Source organism: Gastrolobium bilobum, unplaced genomic scaffold (genome assembly GCF_033153095.1).
Source record: "Gastrolobium bilobum isolate Gb01-03AN ecotype WA unplaced genomic scaffold, APGP_CSIRO_Gbil_v1 utg1266, whole genome shotgun sequence".
NCBI lineage: Eukaryota > Viridiplantae > Streptophyta > Magnoliopsida > Fabales > Fabaceae > Gastrolobium > Gastrolobium bilobum.
The window spans coordinates 129331-151108 of record NW_026898770.1 but is presented as its reverse complement, the minus strand read 5'-3'; the positions used below and the strand labels follow the sequence as shown (position 1 = coordinate 151108).

The window sequence follows — 21778 nt, the reverse complement described above, 5'->3', positions numbered from 1 at the left end:
ACGCACGTTTAATTCACAGCGATTTCAGAGTAGCCATCAAAAAGCACATATGGATCTTGATTTTCTTCCGTGTTGCTTTCTCTGACTTTCAATTTCGAACTTTGCATGCCTGTATAAATTTTGGTTGGCATGGATAAATCAACACGTGATTTTGCAGCCTCATAAATATCCCTTGTGAAGCAATCGTATCAGTAGCAATATATGTAACGACTATTGAAATCCGAAGGATTATCGAGCAAATATGTAACAACTATTGCGGCAAGCTTAATCCATATTGAACATTGTAGAGCGTGCGTAGTTGTAAGTTTAATGCACATGGAAACATCTTATCATGAAATCAGACATGCACCCATTAAAAGAATTTCGTTGAGGTAAAAACCGATAAAACGATTAGGCTAAAATATTACTTACCACTTTGGTCATGTTTTAAATTATCGATAAAAAATTAATAGTTAAAATTTTGAATAATGATATTCATTCTCAAATCCTTAATTTTATTCTCCTTCCCAAATTAACATATATGTTTCAATTATTCCTCTATTTGACTATTGATGTGGCTCTTCTTGAGCCATTTAGATTTTGTTAGGTTATACTTGTCAAGAGCAACCCTGGTAGTTGTTCCAGCAAACTTTGTTGATCATTGGAAAACACAAATTAAAAAGCATGTCAGTCCTGGTCAATTGCGGATTTATGTTTGGACTGATCATCGGAAGCCATCTGCACACTGTCTCGCTTAGGATTATGATGTTGTCATCGCTACATATATATAGTCGTTTGAGTGCAGCAGAGTGGAGACCTCGTTAGAGGAGTGTTTTGATGCAAGTGCATTGGTTCAGGATAATTTTAGATGAAGGACACACTCTTGGCTCAAGCCTGAACTTAATAAACAAGTTGCAAATGGCTACATTGATGGCTTCAAAACGATGGATACTAACAGGAACTCCAACACCTAATACTCCTAACAGCCAACTTCCACATCTACAAGCATTGCTAACTGCTAAGCTTAATTATAAAGCTTATGGACTGAATCAAAAATCATGTGAAGCTGGCGTGTGAATTAAACACGTAACCTAATATAAACTATCCAAACTTCTCACCACTGGACCAATTCCAGTGGCTTTGCTTAGGCCATTTGAAGCAGAGCCGGAGGAAGGAAGGTCTCGTCTATTAAATTTACTTCACATATGCACAATTAGTGCCAGAAAAATAGATTTGGAAAGCATTCCACCGTGCATCAAGAAAGTTGTTTTTCTAGACTTCAATGAGGAGCACGCTAGAAGTTACAATGAATTAGTACTCACAGTTGGGCGTAATACATTGATGGCTGAATGAAATTATCCTTCACATGTTGAGAGTCTGCTGAATCCAAAACAGTGGAAATTTCGTGGTGCAACAGCAACAAAATGTCAGGCTTGCTGGAGAAGATATTCAAGAAACAATGGATATGTCATTACAAAATGGTATAGATCCCATTTGAGGGATTATACACCTACACCGACACACCGACACGGGACACGACAGGATATTCCGACATATTAATTCTAATAAATATTAAATTTGGATACGGTGGTAGGACACGTTTGAATATTAAATAATATTTTTTATATATATAATGTAGTTTATATTTAATACATATAATATAGATTTAATACATAGCAGCTCATAATAAGTCATATAATCGATTAAATATTCAAATTCTATAACATAAATATAAAGCAAAATTAATTTTTCATACCTTGTTAATTTTTTATATCAAATTCCATAACAGAAAATATTTGATTTATATATTAATTTTTCATATTTAGTTAATAAAATTTGGATCTGCATGAATGTTGACCGTGTGTCTCACGTGTTAATCGTGTGTCGGTGTCCAAAATATGTCGGACACACATGTTTTAGGAAAAAAGTATATGTCCGCGCTTTATAGTATACCTCCATAAGATATAATTTTCCATAAGTGCCGGTTAATATTTGTGTGAAATGCAAATTTAGGAAGGAAAATAAAATTAGGAATTTGAGAATTAATATTATTTGAATATATATAGTAATTTATTACCTTTAAAGTATAAGGGATTAATTGAAATAATTAGAAATATAAAGTAATAATTCAAAATATCACCAAAGTTCAAAGGATAAGTTGTATTTTAACCAAAGAATTCTGATATACTATACTATATCTTGATAGGCTGCTTAGGAATTCTAAAGTTTCAGGTTCACAGTTCACAATTTCTTAATTAGGAAAATTTGTTTCCGGATGATCATTCTTTTTTCTTCCTTTGGGATCAACTATAGAGAGAGAGAGAGAAAAAAAAATGACAAAATAGAGTAAAGAGGAGATAGAGAGAATAAACACAAAAAGAGAAAATTGTGATAAGAAGGTAAAGTAAAAACTAAAATATTTTCTTTTAAAAAAAGTGTAATGTGATAAAATTTGTATGCTCAATTGAGCGCGAGCTCTATATATCACACATCAAAGACTTGGTGTGGAGATGGATTGGTCTAAACTAAATGATTTTGGGTGTGTGTCTCAGTGTGTGTGTGTGAACCTCTGTCTTCATCTATCCATATACAACAAATCCTCTGTCTTCATCTGAACCTCTCTCTGTTTTTTGGGTGTGTGTTAGGTCGCACTCTCCCTTCCCAGCTTTGTGGACTCTTAATTTTGGTCTCACCCAAAACTCTCTTGTGGTTCTGTAACTCTTAAGATTCTGTTACTCTTTTCTTGTGTTTGCATTTGGATTATTCATCACCTTCAGAAACCCATCTCACAGGTTCACCTAACTCCCCCTTCTTTTTGAGGCCTTTCAATCAAAAGCAACTGGGCAGGCACTATTCCCTGTTTCATTGTTCCATTGTAGATACAATTTTGTTTTATTCTGTTTCACTCTCATGTTCCTATACCTACCTGACACGTGTGTGTGTGTGTGACTGTGTGTAGATATAATTTTGGATCTAACTTGATTCTTACATTGGTTACTGCCACTCTTATGTTGCAATTGTTGTTATTTTTTAGAATTTGTCTTTTGTTGTGTCTTATGGGTGCTTCGTTAAACGAACAAAACTTTAATTGTCCCGAGCATTTTTTTTTGTTGTTGAATTGTTCTTCTAGATGTGTATCTTATAAAGCGGGTATTGATTTCTAGTTTTTATGAATTTTTCCTTTGCTTGAGGAAGTGAGTGTTAAGAAATCTGTGGTTAGTTCTCTACTCTATGAAGCAAAAAGTGTGGAAGATGGAATATCTCTTTCTTTCACCTGTTATAATCTGAGCCAGAAATTACTGTGATGAACTTTCAAATCCTTTTTTTGTTGTTCTTTTTTCCTCTTCCCTGTTTGTACATATCTGTGTATCCTCTGACACAGTGAATGGACCAATACCATGGGCGTCAAATGTATGGTGGATGTGCTAAATTAGTTTGGATGACATCTCTTCTTATGCTAATTCCTTTTTATTAACTAAGATGAGAGTTCTTGACAAACTTATAAACACAATTGCTTGATAGAATGATGCATGAACATAAGCTGATTTTCTGTAGCTTACGAGTGTTTGCATATGATTCATGATTGCCATGCATATCATTGGGAAGGAATACCAAATACCTGTGTTGCGAATATGAACATATATTTTTTTCTTCGGATATATCAAATCATTCTTACATAGTATTTGTTATGTGGTAATGGTTCTTTTAAGAGATAACACAACGGGAGGTACATAATTTGACAAGACCACAATATTTTGTTTTGCATTTCACATTAGCTGCAGTCCTTTCTAAATGCAAAGAATGTGACTTGTGCGGGATGTACTCTATGACTGTTAATGCTTTTTTATGTTACACTTCTGAAGGTTTTAATTGATATTTAATTCCAAGACATGAATCATGAGGTTGTTTTATAACTCCTTATGCTATGTCGGAGAACACTTAGTGTTGATGCAATTGTTATATGATGAAGCTTTTTGTTATGTTAGTTTATTGTATATATATATTTTTTTACTTTGATTTTTGTCATATTTATTTCAAGTCTTTTTAATACTTTAAGCTACTATTGGTGTTTCAATTAATATGACAATATATTTGTTATTAATATGAAATGTGCATCAATGCATTACATATCAGCAATATGAGACCTCAAACATGTAGTTAGGTTTCAACATTTCCTCTCCTTTGCTGTTTCTCATGCATTGTTTGATAGAAAGTAAATGGAATGAAAGGAAGTGTAAAGAACCTTGGGATACACCACTCCAAAAGCTAGCTCAAAGGGTGGGAGTGCCCAAGGCCTTATAAACTCCATATTAGTTGCACATACAACCAATGTGGGACTATACATCTCAACACGCCCCCTCACACAAGAGCCCATTGGGCTTGAAGAGTGGACAATGCTACAGGCCCAACCTACCTGTGCTAAGAAACTCCACAAGAGAAAGTGGGGGGCGGCGAGGCTCTGATACCATGTAAAGAACCTTGGGATACACCACCCCAAAAGCTAGCTCAAAGGGTGGGAGTGCCCAAGACCTTATAAACTCCACATTAGTTGCATATACAACCAATGTGGGACTATATATCTCAACATGTAAAGAACCTTGGGATACACCCCCCCAAAAGCTAGCTCAAAGGATGGGAGTGCCCAAGGCCTTATAAACTCCACATTAGTTGCACATACAACCAATGTGGGACTATACATCTCAACACGCCCCCTCACACAAGAGCCCATTGGGCTTGAAGAGTGGACAATGCAACAAGCCTAGCCTACCTGTGCTAAGAAACTCCACAAGAGAAAGTGGGGGGCGGCGAGACTCTGATACCATGTAAAGAACCTTGGGATACACCACCCCAAAAGCTAGCTCAAAGGGTGGGAGTTCCCAAGGCCTTATAAACTCCACATTAGTTGCACATACAACCAATGTGGGACTATACATCTCAACACGCCCCCTCACACAAGAGCTCATTGGGCTTGAAGAGTGGACAATGCAACAGGCCCAGCCTACCTGTGCTAAGAAACTCCACAAGAGAAAGTGGGGGGCGGCGAGGCTCTGATACCATGTAAAGAACCTTGGGATACACCACCCCAAAAGCTAGCTCAAAGGGTGGGAGTGCCCAAGGCCTTATAAACTCCACATTAGTTGCATATACAACCAATGTGGGACTATACATCTCAACACGCCCCCTCACACAAGAGCCCATTGGGCTTGAAGAGTGGACAATGCAACAGGCCCAGCCTAGCTGTGCTAAGAAACTCCACAAGAGAAAGTGGGGGGCGGCGAGGCTCTGATACCATGTAAAGAACCTTGGGATACACCACCCCAAAAGCTAGCTCAAAGGGTGGGAGTGCCCAAGGCCTTATAAACTCCACATTAGTTGCACATACAACCAATGTGGACTATACATCTCAACAGGAAGGGTAGTGCAAGTATTCAGACTAAGCTTTGGTCTTCATACCTAAGCATTTTCCGGTCCTTCCTTTCCAATTTGCCCTTACCAAACAATGTCACTGTTACAGGAAGTTGTTCACTTGTTTAGATTTATTCCTGAGCTCAGTTTTTTTTAGGATTGAAGAACAAAATAATGCAGAGAAGTTTTGAGCTAATTAGAGAACAATACCAATTATCCCTATTATGTTCATGTTAGGCTTGTAAAGTTGAAGTCGTAAAACTCATATCTTTTCAACATGTTTTATTTTTAGCTTCTCTTCTCCTTAAAAGCAGAAGCTTAACCAAACATAATCTTATAAAAGCTCTTATTATAAAAAGAGCTTTTTTATAATGAAGGGAAAAGCCAAAAGCTCCTAGGAGGAGCATGTTTTTAAGATATATGCCAGCTTTTTGGAGTCCTTGTATTTATTTTATAGTTTTACCTATATTATCATTTACTCTAATAATCCATCCCAATAACAAATTATTTTATCTTCCCTCCTTCAAAACTATCAGAACAGCTTTATATAATCACCAAACAACTTTTAGCTTTATTTTTTAAGCTTTATTTTTTTTTTTAACTTTAGCTTAAAAGTAACTTTTAGCTTAAAAAAAAGTGTCAAACAGGCTCTCAATCTTTTCCTTCTTTAAGCTCTTATTGCTAAACAGAGGTTTGATCACTAATCAGAAAACTTTTCACCACTTAGCCTGTGAGTGTATGAGTTGTATGCATGGATGATGATACTGTCAAACCCTCCAGATGACCCCTGTGCTAGTTACAAGACTGGTTGGGTCAATTTAGTTATCTTTATTGCCTAAAGGATCATTTCTTAGGCTTTTGATAGTGCTTTATACCTGCAGCAGCGAGAAATTAATGTTATCACCTTTGAAAATTTTCTAAGACTTGATATGTATTCTTGTTTCTTTTTTATGCAATTAATTGCTACCTCTCAGATGTCTTTTCCACAACAATAAAGGAAATAAAGCAAAGGACTTGCTTTGTCATTACTTTTTGGCTGTATCGTTTGACTATAATTGTATAGGCATGCTTTGCGTGTTTTTGGAGTTTGAAATTGCATGCTCCTCCTCTAAAATTATTAATTGAAAAATTCAAATAATTTACCTCATGAAGTTTAGCTTTCCTCTTGGCTCTATTTTTACCGTGAAAAAAATCGTATCCTTGAACTTCCAGCACATTTGTATGGGGACATAGCAAATTTAATATGAAACAAAGACACCAAGGGATGTGCTTTTGAAACACTAAAGATCCTGTTTGCTATGCTGCAATGATAAAGCTGGAACTCAAGCAGGCTATATAGTGTTCCTATATTGTTTAAATGGGCTGCTTTGTCAAGGATCTTACATTTGTTTTATTAAATTTACTTCACATTTTGAAGTTACTTTGTCTTAATCCTCTATTATTTCCCCTTGCTGGAATTTTGATTTTTCAGATGGGAGATGTTGCTAAGGACCTTACAGCTGGGACTGTTGGAGGGGCAGCACAATTGATAGTTGGCCACCCATTTGACACTATCAAGGTCAAGCTCCAAAGCCAGCCTACACCACTCCCTGGCCAGCCTCTCAAATATACTGGTGCAATTGATGCTGTCAAGCAGACAATAGCAGCTGAAGGTCCAAGGGGTTTATACAAAGGTATGGGAGCCCCACTTGCTACAGTAGCTGCCTTCAATGCTGTCCTCTTTTCAGTTAGGGGACAAATGGAGACATTATTGAGGTCCCATCCCGGTGCTCCGCTCACAGTAAATCAGCAAGTTCTTTGTGGAGCTGGAGCTGGAGTTGCTGTTTCTTTCCTAGCTTGCCCCACTGAATTGATCAAGTGCAGGTCAGAGGTCACTCATGGTGTTTTAATTGTCGTGATTGAGTCACATTTTCTGTGTTTTCTTTTTATCAACTTCTATATCAATTGTCATGTTTTCTTTCTAGCTAGAACTTATAATTATTCAAAGTATACATTTTTTTTCTTTTCTTCTATGAAGTATCTCTTTTTTAAGTGCTCATTTTTAGCAAAATTTTAATCATGTCTCTCAAGGTTGACATGAAATCAGATAGTCGTGAGAATAAGCTGAATGAATCGAGTTTTATGTCTTGATTACCTTTTCCTGAATTTACTTTTCACATTATTATTTAAACAGAAGTACTCAAAATATGTATTGATCTTCTAACCACTAACTATTTTGTTTCATGGTGAACATCAGGTTGCAAGCACAAAGTGCACTAGCTGGTTCTGGAACAGCTGCAATGGCAGTGAATTATGGTGGACCCATGGATGTGGCCAGGCATGTTCTCAGGTCAGAAGGGGGCATGAAAGGTCTTTTCAAGGGCTTGGTTCCCACTATGGCACGTGAAGTACCTGGAAATGCTATAATGTTTGGTGTATACGAAGCAATAAAACAATTTCTTGCAGGAGGCCCTGATACCTCTGGACTAGGTAGAGGTTCTCTAATCGTTGCTGGAGGCTTGGCTGGAGCTTCCTTCTGGTTCATGGTTTACCCAACTGATGTTGTTAAGAGTGTGATTCAAGTAGATGATTACAAAAATCCAAAGTATTCTGGTTCAATTGATGCTTTCAGAAAGATTCGAGCTTCTGAGGGGTTCAAAGGCCTTTATAAAGGTTTTGGTCCTGCAATGGTCCGAAGTGTTCCTGCAAATGCAGCATGCTTCTTGGCATATGAGATGACAAGATCAGCTCTGGGATGACTAATTCACACTGCAGGCTTGATAGGGGTAGGGGGTACCATTGAGTGCCCATGTTTTTTATATATATATGTATTCCTATAACATTTTTATTTCATGCGTTGTAATGTGGCTACAAAGGCATATCTTCTGTTATTGCTTCTAGGAATCATTCTTTCACCAGTGTTAATGGATGAAGCCTTTTATTTCAGAGTTGTGTTTTTCCCTCATGCTTGAAATATTATTAATGCCCAATATTAGGATGGAATCATTTGCACTTACCAGAACCAGATCAAACATTGTATCGTAAATAACATAAATTTCAAGTTTGAACTTTGAAAAGTGTCCAAGATACAAAGATCGGTTCTGAATTCTGAAGTTGATGGCCATATTTGTTTACAGTTTCATGGTTGTGGAAGGGCAGATTGACTCTTACCATTTCAATGTCAATGAAGTGGTGTCAGGCACTTGTTTTTAGATTCCATGGAGTTGATTAGCCCTATACTTGTATATTAATATACATTAGAAATTGTGGGAAGAAAAAATGTGAACTCTGATCAATCAGATTACTCCACCTTTTCGTGGGACGGGAATGAAAATTATGTTTTTTTGCTAATGTTATTTTGGCAGCTTCAATTTGGAAGACTAATCACAGCGAGGAAGAGGTGTACATTTGTACTAGGATTATAAATAGGTTTGAGAACAGTGGTTGAATCAATCCCAAAGCCGAAACAGAAGTTCAAGGTTCAAAAATATTTTTTTGGTATGCTCACACTCTTTTTGAGTGTGGGACTAATTCCTGCTCGGTGCTGGCTTGGCCTATGCCACAAAGTTGTAGGATACTTGTTAAACCTGGTTTATTTTCATGTAATACTGTTCTTTCTGTCTCTTTCTCTACATATCTCTCATGTAGATGTTAAGGGGTTTCAAGTCTTACTTTGTTAGAAGACAACTAGTAATATGCCTCTTGAATGTTTATTGCAAAGATGTTGGAAAAAAGAGTAACAGGAACCACACTGATTTCTGTTTTGCAACTTGATGAGGCCATTGTCAAGATTTACTGACTTGACTTTCTTGGCATATTCAGCCTTTTGCCCGTATTTGTTAAGAGTTCAATTTTAAGCATTATCTTGACTCTTATCAACTTGGTTTTTCTGCACAGGATCACATTAACGACTGGAGGAAAACAGCACTTTGTCTAACATCCGTTTTCTTTCTTGCGGCTGGAATATGGTTTATGGGTAAGTGGCATGCAGCTTTAGTTGTAATTTGATGTTCTTAATTTTACCGGATATGCATTCGGTTAGAATAGTTTAGGGTTAATTGTTTTTTAAGAATTGTAAAAAAACTCAAAAACTTAAGCTGTTAGTTATTTTCTAACACATCATCTCAAAAGAGTTTTTTGGGGCTTGAAGCAGGGATATTGTACGGTCTCGTTTATTTTGGTTTACCTTGTACTTATTTAATTCTATCAGAAAGTGGAGGACGGTTGATGATTGAATTCGTAACCTTGTGATTATTAAATCTATGATAACATATAAAAAGTCAATTTAATCCAAAAACTTAAGCTGTCACGTGATGGATTTTTTAATGTGCCTATGAGCTAAATCTTCTGAACACATGATGAAGAAATGTCAATGTTGTGCATGTGGTTTCAAATACTTCCACACGTTTTTTTTGTCTACTCATCTTTCCTAATTGAAAATTAAACGATAATATTCAGTAGGAGGAGGATGCAAAAGAATCTCAACTACAATAACTAGTCCTATCGACTTTCAAGAACCAATTGAAATTTCCTTTTAGCATTTGGGAAACTATAATGTGATAAAATGATTTCCTTTTTTAAAAAGTGTAATGTGATAAAATTTCTAAAATATGTATGCTCAATTGAGCGCGATCTCGATATATCACATATGTATATACAAAATAAGAAACATTTTAGAGTAAATATTATTTTTGGTCCCTAACAAAAAATACGGTCTCCACTTTAGTCCCTTATAAAAAAAAAATTAGTCTCGAGGTCCTTAACAAATTCAAAATGGATCCATTTAGTTGAAATCGTGGTTCCTCACAAATTCAAAAAAGGCCCATATTAGTCCCTCAAAAGGACTAAAATAGGTCCACTTTGAATTTGTTAGGGACCAACTGACTAATTTTTTTTTTTTTGTAAGGGACTAAAGTGAAGACCGTATTTTTTGTCAAGGACCCAAAATGGTATTTATTCAACATTTTATCATAGAAAGATATTTTAGACTTGGTGTGGAGATGGATTGCATAAAACTATAGCAGAATGTATTCCTCGAAATTCTTTTTATAAGTAGTTCTTTTTCTTTTTCTATTATTTTGTCTGTTCTAACTATTTCTGTAATAACAATAGTCATTGTATATATGGGAACATGGTAGTTAAAATCTCGATTTAAATCTGCGATTTTATGATTTTTTTAATCAAACCGATTTCATCAAAATTTCAAACGCTTTTACGATTTTTTACGATTTTTTTTTACGTTAAGATTTTACGTTTTACGATTTGTAATCCTTCTTCTGATTTTAGGTAGAATCCCAATTTTAACTACCATTTTAGGTAGAATCCTGATTTTAACTACCATGTATGAGAAGGCTTTGTAGCCAACCTGATTCAAGTTACTAAGGAATACATTCACGGGGCGTTTGGTAGAAGAGAAATTTTTATTAATCCAGGAAAGAATGTTTACTGAGTTATAGTTAAAAATATATTTTACTGAGAAATTTGTAAAAAGTTGTTTGGTATGATGAAATTTTCCCGGGAAATTATTTAAAAATTAGTGGATGTGTGTTTGGTTGGTTGTAATATATTTGTGGGAATGTTATGTAATTTTACGAAAATGTCCCTACCGTACTCATTAGTCCAACGGCAAAACCTGCGAGCTTCTCTCTCTATCTCTGTCTCAACGATGGCCACTAACTCAGTCCGAGTTGTTGCGGCTCAGATGACTTCCATCAACGATCTCGCTGCTAATTTCGCCACCTGCTCTCGTCTTGTTAAAGTCTTCTTTTTTCATCTTTAATCTTATCTGGGTTCCTTTTACTGCGAGCTTCACAATTTCTGTTTTTTTGTTGTTGTTTGTTATGATTTGTGCTTTGTTGTCATCTGTATGTTCTCCAAATACACGAACAAGTAAAGCAGCACAGGATTTGACACCCATCGTACAAAAATGAGGGTTAATTTAGTCAATTATTTTGTGCCTCAAATCATCTTTTCCTGGGAACGAAATGGTTCCATCTTCAAGATAGAGTTTTCATCTTTGCAATCGGTACTGTTCATTACACTTGGTATGAATTCTCGGGATAAGTTTGTGGTCAGGAAAGATTTTCATTTTGGTTTACCAAACGTGGGATTCAATCTTGTCAAGTGTTGTTTTCCCGGGGATTGCAAAATAAAACGCCTACCAAACGGCCCCTCACGGAAAAAAGAAAGGTTCTCGGGTAAATAACTGCGATTGAATGTAATATTTAAGGCTTTTGAATCCGAAAGGGATGGTTAAGTTTATAAATAAATCAATGATTATCAAAGAAAAAGTTAAAAGTTTATAAATAAATCAATGATTATCAAAGAAAAAGTTAAAATAAAAAGTAAGGAAATAATAATAATTGATTTGTGGGGGAATATTACTCTCATGTTACATGAGAGTAATTCTCTCGTGCTATAGAGAGAATCCAAGTGAGATCCACTATTAAAAAGCAAAAAAGAAAAAGAAAAAAAGAGGGGTGCGATTTTTGAAGTGAGAGAAAATGAGATAACTATCTCATTTAAAATGAGAATAATATTTTCCTTGATTTGTTTATACAAAACCGAAATATGAATTTTAGGAGGCGTTTAATAGAGGAGAATTTTTTTTTTACCAGGGTAATACAATTATTAGGAATATGATGAGAAAGTGAGTTTAGTAGGAAAGTTAAAAAAAAATTGTTTGGTAGGTCAAAATATTAATGAAAAAATTGGATTAAATTTTCTGAGTTTATGTTTGGTTGAAAGTGAAATATTGATGAGAAAATGGGATGACATTACCAAACTAATCCTTAACTAAATACAAAGAAGACTCTCTCTCTCCAGCTTTCTTTTGACATATTTTTTTGAGAAGGGATATTTATGTCCATTGCTTTTTTTTTTTCTACTTTTTGGTTTGATGGTGGTATTTAGAAATGAAAAAAAATTTCAATTTTACACACAAACTGAGATTGCTATGCAAATCTGAATGATGAGATTTTTTTTTTTAAAATCTTCTACCAAACATAGTCAACTAAAAAATTCATCTCAACTTTCACGGCCATCCTAAAAGAAACCTCTTATCAAGCACCCCCTTAATGTTATTGGTGGTAGTATAAAAATCCGTGTGGTTAATTATGGTAATATCAATAAAATACACAAAATTGCATACAATTACATAAATCATAGTGTAATATGTAAGGCATAAAAATTGCAGAAAATTAAACCCGAATCCAGTATTAGATACTAAGTCTTTACAACAATTTTGCCGGTACACGGTATTTGGCCGGATTCCCGGGAAACTGAATTTTTCTAAATTTTAAATTTTCGGATATTATGGTAAACTGAATGTAAAAATCATATTTTTGAAAATTGAGATTCCCGAACAAATAAAAATTTCTCCTGTACCAAACGCCCCCTTAATGGAACTTAAGGTTTATAGACAAATGCCTCTCAGATTCCCAAGATAGAACATGTTTTTTTTGATAACATATTGTTTCGACGAAGGCATAACTAGAAGAAATAACACCAACGGACACAACAAATGTTTGGTCAATTACAGACAAAGATAATATGTGAGAATTAATTTTGGCAAAATTTTAATAAGGAGTTAAAAAACTAGTTATTTGAATTTGCAAATCACTATTTATAAGAGATGACCGGTCACAAGACGAAGAGATATTAATATTCGGAAACGAAAAGATGTGACTATTCGTAAACGAAGAGACGTCACTATTTACAAACAAAGAGACGCGACAATTAATAAAAGAAGAGATGCGACTGTTTGAAATAAAAATACACAACTTTTTATTCGTAATCATTTATACAACATTTAATGCATAAGATTGTTCGAAACGAAAAGAAAAGATACGACTTTTTATTTGTAACCATTTATACAACATTTAATGCAAAAGAACAAATTTGCTGAATATATGGGATTTCATCTCTCCAAATGAATTCAAAACAAAACAAAAAACAGAAGAAAAAAAAAAGGACCGGTTCTTGAATAGAAATGAAAATGACATTCGCCTAGGATTGAGGTTGGTAAGCTTAGCTGGCACTGTGATTGCTACACAACACTCCTTAGTACGTCGAATTAGGACTCAATTTCGTACAAGTTACATTCGAACGTGCGTTGTGACGGATGCATCCAATGGTTGGTCACATAATAATAATAATAATAAAAATGAAGTGTCCCTTCTCTTGCCGGTGTATTGTAGATGATAAGATCTGATATTATAAAATCTGATAATATAAGATCTGATAGTATAAAATCTGATAATATAAGATCTGATGGTATAAAATCTGATAATATAAGACCTGATTAAATTTTAACACTATCCTGCATTTGGTATTGTATAAGATAATATCCTCCAATATTTTAAAAATTGGGGTAGGATATTCTTACACCGGTGTAAGAGTTAGAAGTCTTACACTCAATCTTGATCGTTGATCCACTTGTATCCAATGACTCACAATACTAAGAAATTTGAGCCGTTAGATATAAATGGAATCAACGGATAAGATTGAGAGTGTAAGTTACACTGGTGTAAAATGATCCCGACCCTTTAAAAATTAATATATTAATTTTTTTTTAATATATTAATATTAAAATGATATATTAGTTCTTGGAAATTGTCCTTATAAGTAATATTAATAAATCAACTCCTTATCAGGTCTAATCTCATTCTTTTAGGTTTGATTAAGTTATAAGTCATTTTGATATATAAAAAATTTTACTGTATAAATTTATACTATATGGTGGTCACACCAAATATTTAAAATTATCATATAACATATAATATATATGGGCAATGCTTTTCTCATGCTACATGAGATAGTATTATCTCATGTAGAGACATAATTGGATGGGTTCCACGGTTAAAAGAAAATAAAAAAGAAAAAAAATGCTGGCTTGAATTGCGATGTATACGTGAAGATAAAAAAAATTTACGTAGCTTAGAGAAAAACATTTCTCAATATATATACTATCAAACTCACCAAACCAAACAGTGTATGTCCAGTGTCCCTTATAAGTTTATAAATTAACTATCATTGGCTGACGCAAGAGAGAGAGAGAGAGAGAGGCTTTCTGACGAATCCTCTGTTTGCATTTGAACCTCTGTTTTTGTGTGCGCGTTAGGTCGCACATCTCCCCTTCCTGGCATTGTCAACTCTGAATTTTGGTCTTACACAAAACTTTCTTGTGGTTCTGTAAATACTAAGATTCTGTTACTCTTTTCGTGTGCTTGGATTTGGATTATCCATCATCACCTTCAGAAACCCTTCTAACAGATTCACCTAACACCCCTTCTTTTGAAGCATTTCAATCAAAAGCAACTGGGCAGCCATTATTCCATGCTTCATCGTTCCATTTTAGATACCATACTCTTTTTGTTTTATTTTGTTTCACTCTCATGTTCCTATAGGTATCTGACAAAAGTGTTGCTCTGTTGAATTTTGATTCCTTTTTTCTTGTTCGGTTTTTCATCTGATTCTTTGGGACCGAGCTAAAGCACGGTAAGATTCTAGCTTTGTTCAAAAGCTCCTTTTTTAGGGTGATTGTACGTTTAATTATTGATCGGATTCCTTGTAATGTATATGTATTCTAGATTCAAATGTTTGGTTGTAGAATAGCGCGTTTTTTTTTTTTTTTTTATGAATCTAATTTTGGACCTAACTTGATTGTTCCATTGGTTAGTGCCACTCTTATGTTGCACTTGTTATTTTCAGGAATTTGTCTTGTGTTATGTCTGTGAATTTATGGGTGCTTCGTTTAATGAGCAAAACTTCAAGTCCGGACCTTTTTTTTTTTGGTTGTTGAATTGTTTCTCTAGATGTGTATCTTATAAAGGGGGTATTGATTTCAAGTTTGTAAGAATTTTTGCTTTGCTTGAGGAAGTGAATTTAAGCTATCTTGGGTTATTTCTCTACTCTATGAAGCAAAAAGAGTGGAAGATGGAATATCACTTTATTTCGCCTGTGATAATCTGAACCAGAAATTACTGTAGTGAACTTTCAAATTCTTTTTTTTGTTGTTCTTTTTCCCCCTTCCCTGTTTGTACATATCTGTGTATCCTCTTAAACAGTTAATGGACCATGCCATGGGCGTCAAGTATATAGTGGATGTGCTAAAGGGATTTGCATGTCATATACGGGTTTAAATAAGGCTGACAGAAAAAAAGAACAATTGTTTCAAATGATTCTAGTATGTGTTTTTCCGTGTCTCACCAAATCCCTCTTAATTTATTTTATATCAAATTTGGATGACATCGCTTATGCTAATTCCTTTTTATTAACGAAGATGAGAGTTCTTGACAAACTTATAAATATACCTGCTTGATAGAATGATGCATGAACATAAATTGATTTTCTGTAGCTTACGAGTCGTTGCATGTGATTTCCATGCATATCATTGAGAACTGAGAAGGAATGATAAATACCTGTGTTGCGCGAATATGAACATATATTTTTTCATGGGATATCTCAATTCTCAAATCACTCTTACAAAGTATTTGTTATGTGGTAATGGTTCTTTGAAGAAATAACTCACACCATTGGTCAACGAGATGTACATAATTTGACAAGACCATAATATTTTGTTTTGCATTTCACATTAGCTGCAGTCCTTTTCAAATGCAAAGCATGTGGCTTGTGCAGAATCTACTCTATCACTGTTTATGCTTTCTGATGTTACACTTTTGAAGGTTTTGTTAGACTTAGTTCTCCTTAATTAGATACATCATTGGGTTAGTGTCTTCTCAAGTTCCAATGCATGGAAAATTGAAAAGATTTCATCTCATGGATGAATTAAAAGTTGTATTGAAATCTTACACATTAAATGGAGAAGAATCTAGAGCATTGAAGATACCCCTCCTAGCTATCTATAAATAGGGGAAGAGATGGGATCAACAAGTTCAGGTGAAGAAATCCTCCCTGAATTAGAGGCAGGGCAATCTTCCATGAGGCTGAGAGAGTATACCTCCTTGTGAGAGATAAGCCTTTGTTTTCCATCCTATGAGAGGGTGACGACTTTTGTGTATCCCTCTGTTAGAGAAGTTTGAGTGTGTACCTCTATCAGGGAAAAAAACGTTCCATCCTTCTTAGGGTGAAAAAATTGGGTAACCTTCCCGTGACGTCACTAGGGAAGAACTGCTATAATCCTACTATTCTTATAGTGGAAGATTTTCTGGATTAGATCCCTCAACTTTTAATCCTCTGCATTAGGAGAGGTTTTCCTTGTTAAAAATTATTATGTGTCATCTTGTTTTTACTTTGCTTCCGCAACATAAAGACGTGCTCTTTTTCCCACTAGTGGTATCAGAGACCTCAAACATGAAATTAGGTTTCAACATTTCCTCTCCTTTACTGTTTCTCATGCATTGTTTGATAGAAAGGAAATGGAATTAAAGGAAGAGTAATGCAAGTATTCAGTCTAAGCTTTGGTCTTCATACCTACAGCATTTTCCCTTCCTTTCTTTCCAATTTGACCTTGCCAAAAAATGTCAACTGTTACAAGAAGTTGTTTAGATTTAGGATTGAAAAACAAAATAATGCAGAGAAGTTCTGAGCTAATTAGAGAACAATACCAATTATCCGTATTATGCTCATGTTAGGTTTGTAAAGTTAAAGTTGTAAAACTCAATCTTATCCTTCTTTAAGCTCTTATTGCTAAACAGAGATTTGATCACCAATCAGAAAGTTGTTCACCTCTTTTAGCCTGTAAGTGTATGAGTTGTATGCATGAATGGTGATATTGTCAAACCCTCTGGATGACCCCTGTGCTGGTTACAGGACTGGCTGGGTCAATTTGGTATCTCTATTGCCTGAAGGATAATTTCTTAGGCTTGTGATAGTGCTTTATACCTGCAGCAGTGAGAAATTAATGTTATCACCTTTGAAAATTAGAAAACACTTTATATGTATTCTTATTTCATTTTTATGCAATTAATTGCTATCTCTCAGAAGTGTTTTCCAAAACAATAAAGGAAATAAAGAAAAGGACTTGTTTTGTCATTACTCTTTGAAGCTGTATCTTTTGACTGTAATTGTATAGGTATGCTGTGCCTGTTTTTGGAGTTTGAAATGGTATGCCCCTCCTGAAATGATTAATTAAAAATTCAAATAATTTACTCTATGAAGTTTAGCTTTCCTCTTTGCTCTAATTTTACCCTGAAAAAAATCATATGCCTTGAACTTCCTGCACATTTGTATGGGGACACAGCAAATTTAATAAGAAACAAAGACACCAAGGGTTTGTGTTTTGGAAACACTAACAATCCTGTTTGCTATGCTGCAAAGATAAAGCTTAAACCCTAGTTTTTTAGTATTTCTATGTTGTTTAAATGGGCTCTTTTATCAAGGATCATACATTTATTATGTTAATTTTACTTTGTATTTTCAAGTTACTTTGTCTTTAATCCTCTATTATTTCCCCTTGTTTGAATTTGATTTTTTAGATGGGAGATGTTGCTAAGGACCTTACAGCTGGGACTGTTGGAGGGGCAGCACAATTGATAGTTGGACACCCATTTGACACTATCAAGGTCAAGCTCCAAAGCCAGCCTACACCACTCCCTGGCCAGCCTCTCAAATATTCTGGTGCAATTGATGCTGTCAAGCAGACAATAGCAGCTGAAGGTCCAAGGGGTTTATACAAAGGTATGGGAGCCCCACTTGCTACAGTAGCTGCCTTCAATGCTGTCCTCTTTTCAATTAGGGGGAAATTGGAGACATTATTGAGGTCCCATCCTGGTGCTTCGCTCACAATAAATCAGCAGGTTCTTTGTGGAGCTGGAGCTGGACTTGCTGTTTCTTTTCTAGCTTGCCCCACTGAATTGGTCAAGTGCAGGTCAGAGGTCACTGATGGTGCTTTAATTGTCATGATTTAGTCACATTTTCAGTGTTTTTTTTCTATCAACTTCTACATCAATTGTGATGTTGTCTTTCTAGCTAGAACTTTATAATTATTTTAAGTATTACGTTTTTTTTTCTCTTGTTTTCTATGAAGTATCTCTTTTTGAAGTGCTTATTTTTTGCATTTTTGATCTTGTCTCTCAAGGTTGACATGAAATCAGATAGTCATGAGAATAAGCTGAATGAATCGAGTTGTGTGTCTTGATTACCTTTTCCTGAATTTACTTTTCACATTATTATTTAAACAGAAGTACTCAAAATATGTATTGATCTTCTAACCACTAACTATATGGTGAATATCAGGTTGCAAGCACAAAGTGCACTAGCTGGTTCTGGAACAGCTGCAATGGGAGTGAATTATGGGGGACCCATGGATGTGGCCAGGCATGTTCTCAGGTCAGAAGGGGGCATAAAAGGTCTTTTCAAGGGCTTGGTTCCCACCATGGCACGTGAAGTACCTGGAAATGCTGCAATGTTTGGTGTGTACGAAGCTACAAAACAGTTACTTGCAGGAGGCCCTGATACTTCTGGACTAGGTAGAGGTTCTCAAATCATTGCTGGAGGCTTGGCTGGAGCTTCCTTCTGGTTCATGGTTTACCCAACTGATGTTGTTAAGAGTGTGATTCAAGTGGATGATTACAAAAATCCAAAGTTTTCTGGATCAATTGATGCTTTTAGAAAGATTCAAGCTTCTGAGGGATTTAAAGGCCTTTATAAAGGTTTTGGTCCTGCAATGGCCCGAAGTGTACCTGCAAATGCAGCATGCTTCTTGGCATATGAAATGACAAAATCAGCTCTGGGATGACTCATTCATACAGCACGCTTGATAGGGGGTACCATTGAGTGCCCTTCTTTTTTTCTTTATATATTCCAATAACATTTTTGGGAAAAAGAAGTGTCATGTTACATGACACTTCTTTTTTCGTACACACTCAAAAAGGTGTGGGACCCATTTTAATATATTTTTTCCTCTTTTTCTATGCAGTGGGACCCACAATGTTTTTGTGTCTATGACATGACACAAAAAGTGTCATGTAACATTATATTCATAAAATCCAACAATTTTATGTCATGCATTGCAATATGGCCACAAAGGCTTATCTTGTGTTATTGCTTCTGGGATTCATTTTTTCACCAGTGCTAATGGATGCAGCGTTTTATATCACAGTTGTGTTTTTCCCTCATGCTTGAAATATTATTAATGCACAATATTTGGATGGAATCATTTGCACTTACAAGAACCAGATCAGACACTGTATCTTAACTAGCATAACTTCCAAGTTTGAACATTGAAAAGAAGTTTCCAAGATACAAAGATTGGTTCTGAATTCTGAAGTTGATGGCCATATTTGTTTACAGTTTCATGGTTGTGGAAAGGCAGATCGACTCTTACCATTTCAATGTCAATGAAATGGTGTCAGGCACTTGTTTTTAGATTCCATGGAGTTGATTATCCCTATACTTGCATAAATATACATTACAAATTTTATGGGAAAAAAAAAAATGTGAACTCTGATCAATTAGATTACTCTACCTTTTCGTGGGATGTGAATGAGAAATGTTTTTTTCATAATGCTATTTTGGCAGCTTCAATTCGAAAGACTAATCACAGCGAGGAAAAGGTGTATATTTGTGCTTGGATTATAAATAGGTTTGAGAATTGTGGTTGAATCAAACCCAAAGTCAGAACAGAAGTTCAATGTTCAAAAATATCCTTTTGGTAAGATCACACTCTTGAGTGTGGGACTAATTTATGCAAGAAACGCGACGTATCATATGTAAATATTCTACAGAAAATGATCGAGTTATATAGATTATTTGTTAACTATTTCTGTAACATATAAAACAAGCTAAGTGTAATTATTATGAAATTTAAATAAGATATTTTATACAGAAAATTTAATTATATCTGAATTTCAGGCAAAACAAAGAGAATAAAACTTAAGGGAGTAACGTTTTTCATTGTTTACATCCTGCCTCTCCCGTTCCTATCTTATCCTATCCATCTCAATGAACTATAATAAATATAGCGGGGGAAGAAACGAACTGAAAGAAATTGTCACTGCCACGTAGCATAACAAACTAACGTTTGACCAGTGAGTGCGCTCAAAAAATCTCGCTCCAAGGAAAGCGAGGGAACGAGTAACTGTCGCAGTTGAAAGCTCTATTGATTTTCTTCTCTTGTTTGTTATTATTTCTTTGGTAAGTGATGAAACACACACACGTATATATTTATATATATTTTGAAATTTAACATTATATTATAATCTTTAATTTTTCACAATCAACCGTCGTCATTTATTGGGAATTAATATATTTGATTCTCAATAAATAATCACCGTTGATCGGCGGAAATTAAAGATTATGATATGATGTTAAATTTCAAAATTCAACACCGATCAAAAGATCTTATCCTGTATATATATACAAGTGTAAGACTAATAAGTCTTACACTATATCTCAATCGTTGGTTTCCGTACATTCAACGGTTATAATTTAGGAAGTCATACGAATTAAAATTAGTTAATCATTAATTACATTACAAATATCAACCGATAATTTCCGTCTATCAACAATTGAAATGTGATATAAGACTTGTTAGTCTTACACTAATGTAAAAAGAATTTGCCCCATATATATATATATATATATATATATATATATAACATGTCATTTTAACAAAACACAAACAATCCCAAATTGGCCAATGGATGACCCCAAACTACCCTCTCATGACTCCTCCATCCCTCTCATTGCTAGGTTGGATCATTTGGAGTTCATTGTGAGCTTTTCACTCTTCCAAGCTCTTTCTTACTTGCCATTATGCAATCAATTCTATCACATATCTTTCTTATCTTTCCAAAGATTTATACTTGTACACATGTATATATCATTTTTTTTTCTTTATGTATATTTGTGGTTGTCGTGACAGATGAAATATTTAGAACGAAAACAACGTGGTAGCAATGTTTCTGCTGACAAACAATCTTCGGATTTGTCCATGAAAGAGGCTTACTTTAAAGGAACAATGATGGATCGAGTGGCCTCTCTTGAACAGAGACTTTTTCAGGTTAAAAAATTAAATCCATTGTTTTTTACTCAATAATGCTAATCATTTTCCGTAAACTTGCAAAAAAGTTGATCATTTTTTAAGGGAATCAATGCAAGTAGCTCAGGAAAACACTGCTTAAACCGCTAAAACATCTCATATACATGTAGTTCCAATATGTCTAAGGAAATGACTCCGTCACACCCATCAATTACTAACCAACTATTATTTTATGGTTACATTACATGGTCACACTCGCACCTACTTTGTTAATTTGGTGAAAATCACTGTTTTTTGGAAAAACATTGTTACATTAGATATATTCATACAATGTATTGCATGAATTTCATTATTCTGTGATCATAATGTTTTATCTACCATGGAAGCTAATGCAACAATATATATTGACTTGGTTGTTCCTATAGCTCTGCGTAGAGATAGATTCAAGTGGTAGCTCTTTCCCTTTGTCCC

At 34.8% G+C, this 21778-nt stretch overlaps 2 protein-coding genes across 2 annotated transcripts; both read left to right on the top strand.

Moving 5' to 3' along the window:
* The first annotated feature begins 2477 nt into the window (after nucleotides 1–2477).
* LOC133283940 (mitochondrial carnitine/acylcarnitine carrier-like protein) lies at nucleotides 2478–8310 on the top strand. The gene is made up of 3 exons (XM_061480871.1): nucleotides 2478–2771; nucleotides 6857–7248; nucleotides 7622–8310. Exons 2-3 carry the CDS (start codon nucleotides 6857–6859, stop codon nucleotides 8121–8123), a joined length of 894 nt encoding a protein of 297 aa, XP_061336855.1. The 5' UTR covers nucleotides 2478–2771; the 3' UTR covers nucleotides 8124–8310.
* Nucleotides 8311–14427: 6117 nt separating this feature from the next.
* On the top strand, nucleotides 14428–19391 carry LOC133283952 (mitochondrial carnitine/acylcarnitine carrier-like protein). The gene is made up of 3 exons (XM_061480886.1): nucleotides 14428–14862; nucleotides 17802–18193; nucleotides 18562–19391. Exons 2-3 carry the CDS (start codon nucleotides 17802–17804, stop codon nucleotides 19061–19063), a joined length of 894 nt encoding a protein of 297 aa, XP_061336870.1. The 5' UTR covers nucleotides 14428–14862; the 3' UTR covers nucleotides 19064–19391.
* The last annotated feature ends 2387 nt before the right edge of the window (nucleotides 19392–21778 follow it).